Genomic DNA, 14,861 nt, shown 5'->3' with positions numbered 1-14,861 from the left:
GCAACAAGCTTTCTACTCCTGCCTCCTTTCCACCACCCGCTCAGTCACTGTTTTAGACAGAGGCAAGCTGTTCATGACTTCCTATTTGATGCCATGCTGCATTTCCTCTCTGTCTCTCAGAGAGACTCACTTCCACAGCATTGCCAGATGCTGGCCTTATCTCAAAACATAATGACAATAATACCTAATACATTGGAATTCCTTCATACTGAGATGCCCAAACCTTCTGAACCTTAAAGCCACTTCTCATCTTCAGACATTCATGAGCTGCAAGACATGGACGACTTGGATATGCATTCAGAATGACTACTTGCTTAAACTCCCCCTTATAAAACTAAATTGAAAGTACTTTTTTATTCATTTACGGGACGTGGGTATCACTGGCTGGGCCCAGCATTTATTGCCCTTTCCTAACTGCCCTCCATCTCAGAGGGCAGTTGAGAGTCAACCACATTGCTGTGCTCTGGAATCACATGTAGACCAGACCAGGTAAGGATGGCAGATTTCCTTCCCTAAAAGGTCATTAGTGAACCAGATGGGTTTTTCCAACAACTGACAATGGTTTCATAATCATCATTAGACTTATAATTCCAGATTTTCTTTACCGAATTCAAATATCACTATTCTAACTGGCCAAGTTTCCGAGCAGTGAGCCATTGCCAAAGAGGCATTGAAATGTAAGAAGACCCCTGAATGTAATTTTGACCGCCTCAGTGGCGACCCATCTCAACCAGGGGCTTTCTAACTTCACTCACACCCCACACCTGGAAAGATGACAGGTAGCCAGAAGATTTCAGAATAGTCGACCCAACGGCATTTTAGGCTGATTTTCCAGACTCAAACCCCACCTCCACTAGGCTGGGAGAATTCCAGCAGAAAGTGTGAGTTAATTGCATGACTTAGCGAATGATTGAGTTTGTGGAGCGTTGAATGTTCATAAAGATTGCCTGAAGCATCAGGTTTGACTGATGATATATATCAATGATTTGGAGGACGATGTAGCTGGTGTGATCAGTAAGTTTGCGGACGACACAAAGATTGCTGGAGTTGCGGATAGTGATGAACATTGTCAGAGAATACAGCAGGATATAGATAGGCTGGAACATTGGGCGGAGAAATGGCAGATGGAATTTAATCCAGATAAATGCGAAGTGATGCATTTCAGTAGATCTAATGTAAGGGGGAGCTATACAATAAATGGCAGAACCATCAGGAGTATAGACACACAGAGGGACCTGGGTGTACAAGTCCACAGATCCTTAAAGGTGGCAGCACAGGTGGAGAGGGTGGTCAAGAAGGCATATGGCATGCTTGCCTTTATTGGACGGGGCATAGAATATAAAAGTTGGCATATGATGTTGCAGCTGTATAGAACGTTGGTTAGGCCACATTTGGAATACTGCGTCCAGTTCTGGTCGCCACACTACCAGAAGGATGTGGAGGCTTTGGAGAGAGTACAGAAAAGGTTTACTAGGATGTTGCCTGGTATGGAGAGTCTTAGCTATGAGGAGAGATTGGGTAAACTGGAGGATGAGGGGCGACCTAATAGAGGTGTATAAAATTATGAAGGGCATAGATAGGGTGAACAGTGGGAAGCTTTCTCCCAGGTCGAAGGTGATGAACATAAGGGGTCACGGGTTCAAGGTGAGGGGGGCAAGGTTCAACACAGATGTCAGGGGGACGTATTTTACAGAGGGTGGTGGGGGCCTGGAATGCACTGCCAAACAAGGTGATTGAGGCGGACACGCTGGGATCGTTTAAGACTTATCTAGATAGCCACATGAACAGACTGGGAATAGAGGGATACAAACAAATGGTCTAGTTGGGCACATGAGTGGCGCAGGCTTGGAGGGCCGAAGGGCCTGTTCCTGTGCTGTATTGTTCTTTGTTCTTTTGTTCTTTCTTTGAAGTGATTGGTACAACGTACTTCAGCTCTGAAACTTTAAAAAAATTCTACAATTATCAGCAGTTTCAGACAGAGAAATCTTTTGCTGCTGCCACTGAATCCATAGCATCAGGAGCCGTGCTTTCTTTGTAAAAGAACCACATGTGGCTCGTAGAAATTTGGATAAAGACATTAAGGGAGGCAGAGAAGTCTCTAAGGGTACAACTAGCCAATTCAACTAGTGCTGGTCTATAAAAATCAAGCTGGACCAGGAGGAGTCAACTATTAGGCATTTGGGCACAAATTCTCATTTGGTTCCCAAATTGGGATCTTCACTTAGTCATTGGCAAGCTGAAGCACCAACATTTAATCTCTGACATGAGGTTTAAATTCCTTACGCACGAGGAGGGGGAGATGGCCTGTGGTACTTTCGCTGGACTATTAATCCAGAAACTGAGCTAATGTTCTGGGCACCCGGGCTCGAATCCCACCATGGCAGATGGTGAAATTTGAATTCAATAAAAAATATCTGGAATTATGAATCTACTGATGACCATGAAACCATTGTTAATTGTTGGAAAAACCCATTAGGTTCACTTATGTCCCTCATGGAAGGAAATCTGCCGTCCTTACCTGGTCTGGCCTACATGTGAATCCAGAGCCACAGCAATGAGGGCAGTTGACTCTCAACTGCCCTCCAAGGGCAACTAGGGATGGGCAATAAAGGCTGGCCAGCAGCAACGCCCATGTCCCATGAATGAATTTTAAAAAAACACAATCTAATAGAAACAGAAGTAGGCCACCAGGCCCTTCAAGCCTGCCCCACCATTCAATACGATCATGGCTGATCTACGGACACCCTTTTTGTTTTTACATTAGTTTCAATGGTCAGCTATAATTGATATCACATTCTGAATGGGTGGCCTTTAGAAATCATCTTTGGGTGTTATTTAATGTCATTTCCAAGTCTTATTTGAATCCAGGAAGCTGTTTTATTCCTCTATCTGTCACTACCTAAGCCAGTAGTTGAATAATGATTTCACTGTGCAGTTGTTTAGAGACCTAAGCTATGAGGAATAGATCTTAACAATTCTATTTCCTACAGCAATCAATCCTAAGGGTTAATATTTCTTTGTTGTGGCAAATAACCAAAGTGAAGCAGTGACTCAGCAGTGGGTGATGAAGTGTTTTATATGGTCCTGCAGATAAGGAGTCCGGCTAAGTTCAGCATCATAGAATCCCTACAGTGCAGAAGAAGGCCATTCAGCCCATCGAGTCTGCAATGACCACAATCTCACCCAGGCCCTATTCCTGTAACCCCACATATTTACCCTGCTAATCCCTGACACTAGGGTCAATTTACCATGGCCAGTCAACCTAACCTGTGGGAGGAAACCGGAGCATCCGGAGGAAACCCACGCAGACTCGGGGAGAATGTGCAAACTCCACATGGACAGTGACCTGAGGCTGGAATTGAACCGGGGTCCCTGGCAATTCTTTGTCAGCGCCTATGACTAATCTAAGCACAAATTTCTAGAATACCATCTTCATTCTTTCCCATGTTGTTAGATAGGATATCCAGTTCAAATATAATTGTGTCTAATCTCTTAAGCATTGACCCAATTTATCTACATATAGGGTGATATTTAATTCAGCCAACGGAGGTTTTGCACACTGGATAAGTAGCCATTGAAGAGCCTGTGTTGCCTCTTTTAGGGTAGACCTAATGTCTGAAGGCATTTTATTGGACACCAACCGGCCTTCCCCAAGACCAAAGACACAGAGGCCCGCTTACCAAGTGCTGCCAGCCAATTAGAAGCCGGCAGTTCTATTGACTAGCAATGCCACCGGCGAGGCATTGGCTGCTGCTAGTGCAATGACCCTAAGGCTGAGGATCATCACTGTATCCCAGGCCACCAATGAGAGATGCTAGGAGGGAGATTGTGGCATAGAAATTGTAAGGAAGCAGGGAGGATGGGGGGGTGGTGTGTGTGTGTGTGTGTGGGTGGGTGGGTGGTGGTGGGACCGTGGTTAGCACTGCTGCCTCACAATGCCAGGGACCCAGGTTCAATTCTAGCCTCGGATCACAGTACGTGTGGAGTTTGCACGTTCTCCCCGTGTCTGCGTGGGTTTTCTCTGGGTCTCTGGTTTCCTCCCACAGTCCAAAGATGTGCGGGTTAGGTGGATTGGCCATGCTGAAATTGCCCTTTAGTGTCAGGGGGATTAGGAGGGTAAGCACGTAGGGTTATGGGGATATGGCCTGGGTGGGATTATTATCGGTGCAGGCTTGAAGAACCAAGTGGCCTCCTTTTGCACTGTAGGGATTCAATGAACAGCAGAAAGGGTGGCGGGGGGGTGGGGCGGGGTTGGGGGGGGGGGGTGGGGCGGGGTGAGGGGGGTGAGGGAGGGTGGAGGGGCTGGGGGGGGTGGAGGGGGTGGAGGGGGTAGGGGGGGGTGGAGGGGGTAGGTGACTTGCAGCAACAAATACCGCCTTCCTCATGCCAGGAGCCTTGACCAGGCACGGAGTGCCTTTGAACAACCCCCAACCCACCCCCCGGCCCCCCACTTCCGTCCCCCTACCAGGAGCCCTCATGTAACCCTGCATGGGCTTGCTGTCCTATCCCCACATGGGGTGTGTGTGTGTGTTCCCGCCTGGTGCTGGGTTAATACCAGCGATGGCAGCATGAGGCCCCAATGTGGGCATGAAATGCCATTCAAATGCCTCCGTTGACAGGGGATGGGGAAAGCGGCCCACGGCTCTCCCTGCCACAGACTTAATTCAGATGATGCCCCTCACTGTGCAACATTGCAACAGCGACTAAACTGCAAATGTAAAGCCCTTTTGGATTCCTGGAGTTGCGATTGGCATTATAGGAATGCAAGTATTTCTCATTTTTCTTGTTATCGGCTATATACAATAACTGTTAATAAATCTCTGAAAATGCTGAGAAAAGCTACAGATGAACACCAGGGTGTTCCTTTCGATGGGTTCAATCTGTTTGTCGATTTTAGGCTTGAGTTGTACTGGAAACCTGCCAACCCCTGTCATCTGCAAACATGGATGGATTTTTTTTGCTGCAGAATCTTTACCGAATATGTAATTGCACACAATTTGCAAAATATATTCCCATTCAAGCAGTTATTTAATCATGAATAATATTGGGCATTTATTATCGTCATTCCTGTTGGAGAATATCAAAAGGATACAGTATCAACAGCTGCTCAGAAAGAGCTTTCAATCTGCAGTGTGTAGATGGGCATTTAATGCACTCAGCCCATGACCCTGGGTGCAGCATTTGTACGCAGGGATTAGATTACTACCCACTTAACAATAGTACATGCAGGAATGTAATTTAGACACATTAGAGCTTTGTCCATTGGAGATCTCAGCCTGTAATTTGAATAAAAGCCGTTTGGATGTTGGGAATCTCAATATTCTTTTTTCATTTCTGTCTCCTTTTAGGGAAATAGAATTTCTGAAGAAAGAAACAGCTCAAAGGAGAACATTAGAAGAAACTGAAAATTCACATAAAGAGGAGATTGAGAAACTTCAGAGTAAGGTATGGCTCCAGACTGCTAATAGTAGAAGATTACAAAGTGACCTTTGTAATGCAGTCATAGAAAACTCTCTTTGCGAAAATCTCATTTGTATATCTTAAGTATTATCATACGTTCCAATATTGCATATCTCAACATAGTACACCTCAAAAATCCCTTTTAAGAAGTGCTAATTAGGTTAGCACTGCTGCCTCTCAGCGCCAGGGACCCGGGTTCGATTCCCAGCTTGGGTCACTGTCTGTGTGGAGTCTGCACGTTCTCCCCCGTGTCTGCGTGGATTTCCTTCGATTTCCTCCCACAGTCCAAAAGACGTGCTGGTTAGGTGCATTGGCAATGCTAAATTCTCCCTCAGTGTACCTGAACAGGTGCCCGAGTGTGGCGACTGGGGGACTTTCATAGTAACTTCATTGTAGTGTTAAGGGTAGGCCTACTTGTGGCACTAACAAATAAACTTTAATCCATCTTACCTGTTTCGATACTCATTATAAATAGGATGTTGGCAGTGAAGCTCACTCTTCAACTCATAAAGGAATTGGAAGATTTAGGGAAAGGATGGCCACTGGAGGGCACACTTACCTCTGGGATACAATCAGTGTTTCAGCAGCTGTATGCTTCGATTGGGCCCCTAGATATTCTATTCATCTCTGATTGACAACAGTAAAATCTTTCATTATAATTCAAAAGTGCTTCCCTTGATACCCACAGAAAGCACAGGAGATATTGTAAACAGACAACGCAAATAGATGAAGTGAAATGTGCAAAGTGCTCACTTGTGTAATGTTGCCTCGGCTGTACAGCACTTTGGGTGGGATTTTCCAGCCCTTCCCGTATGCCGGAATCTTCCGGGCCTGCCGAAGTCGACCCCAAGGGCGGAACAGGGCAGGGCGAACCATACAAAAAGCTGTAGACCCTGGTGGGACTGGAAGTTCCTGTCGGCAGCCAATGGCTCGCTGCATCCACAACTTCAGCTGGAGCAGTACACAGGAGCGGGAGGCGATGGCCTAGTGGTACTATCGCTAGATTATTAATGCAGAGACTCAGCTAATATTCTGGGGACCTGAGTTCGAATCCCGCCACGGCAGATGGTTGATTTTGAATTCAATTTTAAAAATCTGGAATTAAGAATCTACTGATGACCATGAAACTATGGTCGATTGTCGGAAAAACCCATCAGGTTCACTGATGTCCTTCAGGGAAGGAAATCCGCCATCCTTACCTGGTCTGGCCTACATGTGACTCCAGAGCCACAGCAATGTGGTTGACTCTCAAGTGCCCGCCAAGGGCAATTAGGGATGGGCAATAAATGCTGATCCAGCCAGCGATGCCCATATCCTATAAATGAATAAATAATAAAAAAAATAAACATTTAACTCAATATCATGGGAATGACCCAGAAGAATTGAAATCCTTTGATTTGATTTATTATTGTCACATGTATTAGCAGACAGTGAAAAGTATTGTTTCTTGCACTCTATACAGATGAAGCATACTGTTCATAGCGAAGGAAATGAGATAGTGCAGAGTTCAATTCCAGCCTTGTGTGATTGTCGGTGTGGAGTTTGCACGTCCTCCCCATGTCTGCATGAGTTTCCCCCGGGCGCCCCAGTTCCCTCCCACAGTCCAAAGACATGCAGGTTGGACATGCTAAAATGTGCGTAGGCTAGGGGGGCTTAAGTGTGTGGAGTTACGGGGTAAGGTGGGGGTGGGCCTGGGTGAGATGCTCCGTCGCTGATTCATTGCAGACCTGATGGGCCGAATGGCCTTCTGTCGGGATTCTATTCTATGATTCTACTCGGCAGTGTCTGTAATATCACTCAGTGATTATTTTACACACATCAGTGAACAGAACCTTTAGAAGGAGCAAGGCAATTGTGCCCCAGTGATTACGCGTCTGCAACCTACGGCTGGTGATATTTGCAGATGAGGACTTAATTCATTTGAATGACATTCCATTTTGGCAGAAAGAGCAAACCATTTGAAATAAATAGTTCAAAAGTTGCATAAACTAACGGAGGGATGTCACATGAACGGGACTAAGTAAGCATTCATCCACTGACCTTGACAGTCGTGATTTCTGAGCCAGGATTTATTGGAAAGGCCCTGAACAGACAGCAAGGCCTGTTCTCCACCTTTCACTCTGTTCACCGTAAAGTTGACATGCATAACCGGTGATGCGAATACAACTTGCAGGCTTCAGCTAAACCAGACAGGGCCTCCTTACTGTCCAAGCTGGGGAATAGATCAGCTGCTGGTTGTGAACCCACTGTTTTTATCATCATCGGAAAGGTACAGTTACCAGGGAAGGGAGATATTAAAGATTTTTCGCAGAGGCAGAGTTTTTTCCCATCTCCCGCCAGCAGTTTTTTGTGCTGAGAGGGGGGGCCTGTAAAATTTTGTGAGTGTCCTTCCTGCTGTTACCCAACGGCCCCCTATCCGAAGACGATCTTACCCTGGGCAGGCAAGGCCAGGAACTGCCCTCACCCAAGTTGAAGCCCTGACACGGCTGTCTGCTTGCCTCCTGGCCACAATGTTTAGGCCGGCGGGAGGAGGTCAGTTCATTGGGGGGGGCGGGGGCACAATAACCGATGGTTAGCCTGCTCGGCCTCAGGTGGGGGCCCCCGGGGGGGCAATCGGGGGGGGGGGTGGTGAGAGGTGTTGCCTCAGGTCTCTTCACTGGCCAGGTGTTCAGTTCTCTCCCCCACTTTGTGATCTGGTCCCAAGACCTTGAACCCCTTCCTCATGAGGCCTCCCCTCCTGGTCTTGCTGAGAGCCGCCCCCCCCCCCCCCCCCCCACCCCCCTCTCCTCCCGGTCTTACTTCTATCCTGGGCTTCTGCCATCTTATTCTCCCGGACTCGGTGAAGTCCCAGCAATGGCCGCCATTCCCGGCTAGAGAGATTGGCCGGCACCTCTCTGAAGCGGGACCCCTTCCCCTGATAGGAGTGATACTCCCACCTCCAGTGACTTAATGCTGCCTACAGTGTGAAATAACTGCAGAGTGAGCTCCCCAGTCATGTTCTTGGTGAAGGATCAGGAAACCCGGCCTTCCAAAAACTCCTGCCCAGGGGTGAATGTTTATAATTCAGAGAAGGCTAAGTAGGAATGAACGGAGACTTCAAAATTGTGGATGTTTTATTGAGCGTGATAAACAGTGAAAGGTTGGTTCCGCTGGTTAACAAAGCAGTAACTAATTAGAACAGGATCAAGAAAGTCTGTCTTGAGATAAATTTACTGTAATGTTTAATGTGCTAATTGTGCTAAGTTAACAAGGATGTAAGTTGTCCATCCTATGCAACTATGAAAGACATGCTGGTTAAGGTGCATTGGCCATGCTAAATTCTCCCTCAGTGTACCTGAACAGGTGCCAGAGTGTGGCGACTCGGGGATTTTCACAGTAACTTCATTGCAGTGTTAATGGAAGCCCACTTGTGGCACTAATAAATAAACTTTAAAAAACTTTAACTTTTAAACTTTAACTAACTGGATGCTTTAGCAAAATGAGTGTCCTTTTTAAGCTTCAAATGATGAAGCGTACAAAACCAAACTATTTTCATATTTCAGGGGCGGCACAGTGGTTAGCACTGCTGCCTCACAGCGCCAGGGTCCCGGGTTCAATTCCCGGCTTGGGTCACTCTCTGTGCGGAGTCTGCACATTCTCCCTGTGTCTGCGTGCATTCGCTCCAGGTGCTCTGGTTTCCTCCCACATTCTGAAAGACGTGTTGGTTAGGTGCATTGTCCCGAACAGGTGCCGGACTGTGGCAACTAGGGGAATTTCACAGTAGCTTCATTGCAGTGTTAACGTAAGCCTTACTAATAAATAAACTTACTTATAGAGGTGGAGTGATTGCTGAGGCTCCAGCATTATGGGCAGAATTTCCCCCTTGCTGCCTGTGGTGAATTTAATGGCGATCGAGAAGGAATGGGAGGAAACAGTGCATTTGGAGCTTCAAAGATTAGTTTCACGCTGGCGTAAGATGACAGTGGGGTCTTCTGCTCCTGCCCACCACCGTGGGTCACAATTCCACAACAGGCCATTTTGCTTCCCTCTAATCGGATACTGATGAAGGCCCGAGTGGAACTGCAGCCCTACGCCCGATCATCCCTGAGACACCAACAAGAAATCACATCGGACTAGAACACATTTGGACCATGTGGCATGTACATATCGGCACTTCCCTGAAGAAAGCATGGGGCTGCCTCCAGCGATTGTGGAACCTGGAAGTGTGGGGGTGGGGTAGGGGCAGGATGAGCAAAGCATCTATCAGGTGGATCTTCCAACTTCAGAGCCTTCCTGGAGGCCCATCTTCTCTCTTCAACTGTGGGTCAGTTATATCCGGACACCTTTTGAAAGTGACACTCAGATATGATGGCGGAGAGTGAGCCACCCAACCTGTCCAGCCATACGAAACCCCCCCTCCCCAATACATATTTAATGAAGCTGGGGTCGCGTGATACGGAGCGAATTTTCACCAGCCTCCGTGGCAGGAAGCACTCCCCGTACCGGCCCCCGCTACAGGACTTAGTCCTGGAACAGAAAGTTCCCCCCCTACAGCCCCAATCCTCCAATCCTCATGCACCATCAACAAGGTTACATACATGCTGTATGTTATATCTGACAATATGCATCCCAGTATGTTACATGCATGCTGTATGTTATATCTGACAATATACATCCCAGTCCTGGAACCTCACAAAATAACTCCTCAAATCTGTCCCTCACGGACTCAGTCGTCCTCTCTATTTCTAAGTTAATGCCTTTATTATTAACATAAATACCGCAAGTCAAACCCAATCCCTCATGCAGTTGCTGAACACCAGGATAATGTTTCCAGTTGTTCTGCAGCTTTTTAATTTGTTTAAAAGAAACACCACTGAAGAAATTTGATTCTGCAGCAGGATCAACTCGTTCTGGAGCCTGTGTGGGTGGAGAGTAAGTTTTCTGATATTATAAAAGGGTTTCATTTCCAGGGACTCTGAAAATTCTTTGATTTTTTTGATTTGATTTATTATTGTCATATGTATTAACATACAGTGAAAAGTGTTGTTTCTTGCGCGCTATACAGACAAAGCACACTGTTCATAGAGTACATAAGGGAGAAGGAAAGGAGAGGGTGCAGAATATAATGTTGCAGTTACAGATAGGGTGATGGGAAAGATAAGCTTATTATATGATAAGTCCATTCAAAAGTCTGACAGCAGCAGGGAAGAAGCTGTTCTTGAGTCGGTTGGTACTTGACCTCAGACTTTTGTATCTTTTTCCCGATGGAAAAAGGTGGAAGAGAGAATGTCCGGGGTGCGTGGGATCCTGGATTATGCTGGCTGCTTTTCCAAGGCAGCAGGGAGTGTAGACAGTGTCAATGGATGAGAGGCTCGTTTGTGTGATGGACTGGGCTACGTTCACAACCCTTTGTAGTTTCTTGCAGCCTTGGTCAGAGCAGGAGCCATACCAAGCTGTGATATATTGGGAAAGAATACTTTCTATGGCGCATCTGTAAAAATGGACACAGATTTAAGATTTTGAGCGAGAGATGCAGGTGAAATGTGAGGAAGAGTTTTGCTACACAGCGAATGGCAATGACCTGGAACTTCCTGCCGACAAAGGGTGCAGAAGGAGAGACGACCAATGGTTTCAAAGGAAATTAGATGGGCACTTGAAGGAAATAAACTTGCAGGGCAACAGTGTAAGTTTGCAAGGCCATGGTATGGTGCAGGGGAATGGGACTGACTGGCTGGCCTGATCTGGAGCCAGAACAAATTCGATGGGCCGAATCCTCAAGTGGTGTAATGATTCTATATCTGAGAATGGCAAACTGCCTGCAATATCATCCAGTTAACTCCAGAGTATGATGATCATCTACCCTCTGCAATACTGTATGTACTGTACTCCCCAGAACAGATTCAGAAGATATCCATCCTCGCCATTAGTGTGGAGTGGCATGAGTACCAATCGAAGGGAAGAGGAAATGCAAAATATGAGAGATACTTGATCAGAATGAATTCTTTATGATATGGTTCATGGGTGTATATTGACGAAGATGTTTGCACCTGGAATTTCCATGGTTAGCGAAAGCTGTCCTTTGAATTATCCACCATCATTCCAGTGGAAGATCTGCAGAGATCCTGGGGAAACAGCTAATTGGACAGTTTCTTCAGTATTTGGGATGAAGTTATGGCAGATGTCGGCAGATCCTCAAAATCGAGGATGACGTCCACCAGGCTTGGTGAGTCTTCAGATGATCGAGGAGCCCAATTCTAGATCCACAAGTTCTTCCACATTGGAGGCATCTTGTTGCATAGGGGAGGTGGGATTCACAAAACCGGGTTGGCTTCCCTCTCCTTCCCCGGTCGCTGTCATTCTGCCTCGCTGTCACGTTGCTGAGCCTGGAAGCGGATTGCGCCTTGACGGACCAGGTGGAGCCATGCCGAGCGATCCACAGCCTTCTCCTCCCAGTCAGTGGTGATAATGACCCTGTGCTTTAGAGCGGCCTTGAGCCCATCCTTAAAGCTTTCCCTCCAACCACCCTTAAAGTGTCGGCCAGCAGAGAGCTGGGAGAAGAGAACGTGCCAAGGGAGGTGGTTTCCAGGCATCTAAACACAATGGCCCATCCATCGGAGTTGGTTCTGCAGGAGCAGGCCTTTGATGCTGGTCAGCTCAGCTTCATGGAGGACACCAGCATTAGCCCGGCGTCCTCCCATTTGATCCCCAGGATTCGATGCAAGCACCCCTGGTGGAAGCTCTCAAGGATCTTAATGTGGCGTCAATAGACAGTCCAGGATTCTCTGCAGTAGAGGAGGGTGGTCAACACAATGGTCTTATAAACTAGGACCCTTGTTGACTTCCAAATATCCCTATTGTCAAAGACACATTGACGTAGATTAAAGAAGGCATTGCCGCACAGTTGACCCAACGCTGGATTTCCTCATCGCTGGTAATCCATTGGGAGAGTGGCTGCTGAGATATGGCAGACAATCAGAAGAACTCTCACTTGAGAGTTCTGCCCTCTAGAATCTGCCTCATGTAATGGTCCACTGTGAGGGCCTCGAATAATTATTCATCCGGTATGCCACAGCCTGGTTTCCAAAAACCAGAAATCTCTTGATCCTGGGAAAACCTGCCCAGTCTCTTTTCATGCTTACAGGAATAGTCCCTTTCCCAACTTTCTCTTTGGCTTATCTGGTGTTTATTAGGCACCAAACTCTAAGATTTACATTACGTTACAGCAATATTTATTTGGCATCTCCTTTCAGTGCCCTGCTTTCCTGAACTGACAAGAATCCCGACAGTCCCATTCGACCCATCGAGTCTGCACCAACCACAATCCCACCCAGACCGTATTCCCGTAACCCCACATAATTACCCTGCTAATCCCCCTGACACCGAGGGACAATTTAGCATGGCCAATCAACCTAACCTGCACATCTTTGGCGTGTGAGAGGAAACCGGAGCACCCGGTGGAAGCCCATGCAGACACGAGGAGAATGTGCAAACTCCACACAGACAGTGACCCGAGGCCGGAATTGAACCCGGGTCCCTGGCGCTGTGAGGCAGCAGCGCTAACCACTGTGCCACCGTGCCGCCCCACAACTAGTTAGGCGGTCTGTGACTCCTTTGCGTGTAAGTTCATTTGAATTGCCAGACTCGATGCATCTTTTATTATTGCTTCAGTCTTGGAATCAACACACTGAATTAATTCCTCAGAGCCTCTCGATTTCTGTTTCACTTTTCACAGTTGATCTCCTCAGAGTTGTCGCCTCAGTAATGTGTTTGCAACCAGTAGATTATCTTTCAGACTTACCCTTCAACAGTTTGGGCTATCTGATCACAACCTTTGCGTGTTGTAAGATGTATCTGAATGGTAAGCGATCCACTCAACCAAGCCAGCATTTGAAATGTAAATGGAATTTTTGAGTTATTCTTTCCTTTTACGTACCGTCCCAAAATGGAAATAGAATCTCGCACTTTTCAGAGATTTAAGCCCTCATGGGGCTTGACTCCGTTAGAGAGGCAGGCAGTGGGTCACCTGGATCTCTCTGTATCAATCTAATTCCCAGCACACACCTATGTAAGATCCACTGACCTCAATGACAGGGCTGGCCCAACCTGAAGAGTGCACATCCTGTGCTCTGTGGAAACACAGTAAGGAGTCTAACAACACCGGGTTAAAGTCCAACAGGTTTATTTGGTAGCAAACGCCACTAGCTTTCGGGGCGCTGCTCCTTCGTCAGGTGAGTGGGAGATCTGCTCATAAACAGCAAACAGGGCATATAAAGACACAAACTCAATTTACAGAATAATGAATAATGATTGGAATGCGAGTCTTTACAGCTAATCTAAAGTCTTAAAGGTGCTGGTGGGGGAGGGGGGGTTGGCTGGACATCAGGGCGCTCTGGGGGAGTGTGGGGAGGCTCGGGGCACCCTGGTATACCCATACTGTGTTTCCACAGAGCACAGGATGTGCACTCTTCAGGTTGGGCCAGCCCTGTCATTGAGGTCAGTGGATCTTACATAGGTGTGTGCTGGGAATTAGATTGATACAGAGAGATCCAGGTGACCCACTGCCTGCCTCTCTAACGGAGTCAAGCCCCATGAGGGCTTAATTCTCTGAAAAGTGCGAGATTCTCTATGTGGAAACTCCAGGTTGCTCCCCATGTCCGAGTTAACCATTTGTGCAGGAAGCTGTAGCAACTTGAGCTCCGGAACTTGAGCAGCAGCTGGCATCACTGCTGCACATTCTGGAGTTTGAGAGCTTCGTGGATAGCCTGTTTTATAAATATGGTCACCCTGCAGTTTTAGAGCATGCAGGGAGAGAGTCAGAAGGTCTGATTTTTCCCACAGAATTCTAAGCGCTGAATTGGCGGGAAAACTGGTGTAGATCACGATTGTTTTGTCAGTGGGAATCTCCCACACTCTGTGCAATGCAGAGGTCACAATTGTGAATATCATTAAAAGCTCGGGGGCGTAGCTTATTCATGCCAGAGTCCGACAGTTCCGGGCCTCTGCGCATGCGCAGTGGTCCCAAACGGTCAGCCTGCAGTTTGCTGGCCGGCTCGATCACTGGCCAGCCCGGGACCCCCGCTGTGCTGCCCCTACACTCCCCACCCCACAGCTCCATCGCGGCCCAACGACCATTCCCGGGCCAGCCCCGAGTCCCCCCACACTCCCACGGAGCGCCCTGATATCCAGCCAACCCCCCTCCCCCACCAGCAGTGACAATCCCCCCCCTGCCCCCGGCAAACGCCTCCCCCCCCCAGCAGACACCCCCCCCCCCTCTTCCAGGGCAGGCAGACCTCCCCAGCAGGCAGAACGCCCCCCTCCAGCCCACCCCAATCGCTGGCCTCCCTCCAGACCCGAGCGATCTCCATGCAGAGTGGCAGCGAACCCCCCCCCCGCCACCCCCACCGATCGCCCTAAGCCCCGCC

At 47.8% G+C, this 14,861-nt stretch overlaps 1 protein-coding gene across 1 annotated transcript in view; it reads left to right on the top strand.

The window, feature by feature from the left end:
• Window positions 1-14,861, top strand: part of LOC144500642 (neurabin-2-like) — a 275,662-nt gene that overhangs the window by 255,042 nt on the left and 5,759 nt on the right. The window contains exon 10 of the mRNA XM_078223903.1: window positions 5,349-5,445. Within this exon, the coding sequence (XP_078080029.1) occupies window positions 5,349-5,445 (97 nt within the window). The remainder of the gene's footprint in view (window positions 1-5,348; window positions 5,446-14,861) is intronic.

Source organism: Mustelus asterias, chromosome 11 (genome assembly GCF_964213995.1).
Source record: "Mustelus asterias chromosome 11, sMusAst1.hap1.1, whole genome shotgun sequence".
Lineage (NCBI taxonomy): Eukaryota > Metazoa > Chordata > Chondrichthyes > Carcharhiniformes > Triakidae > Mustelus > Mustelus asterias.
Note: the sequence above shows the minus strand (reverse complement) of the source record. Positions and strands in the feature narration are given on the sequence as shown.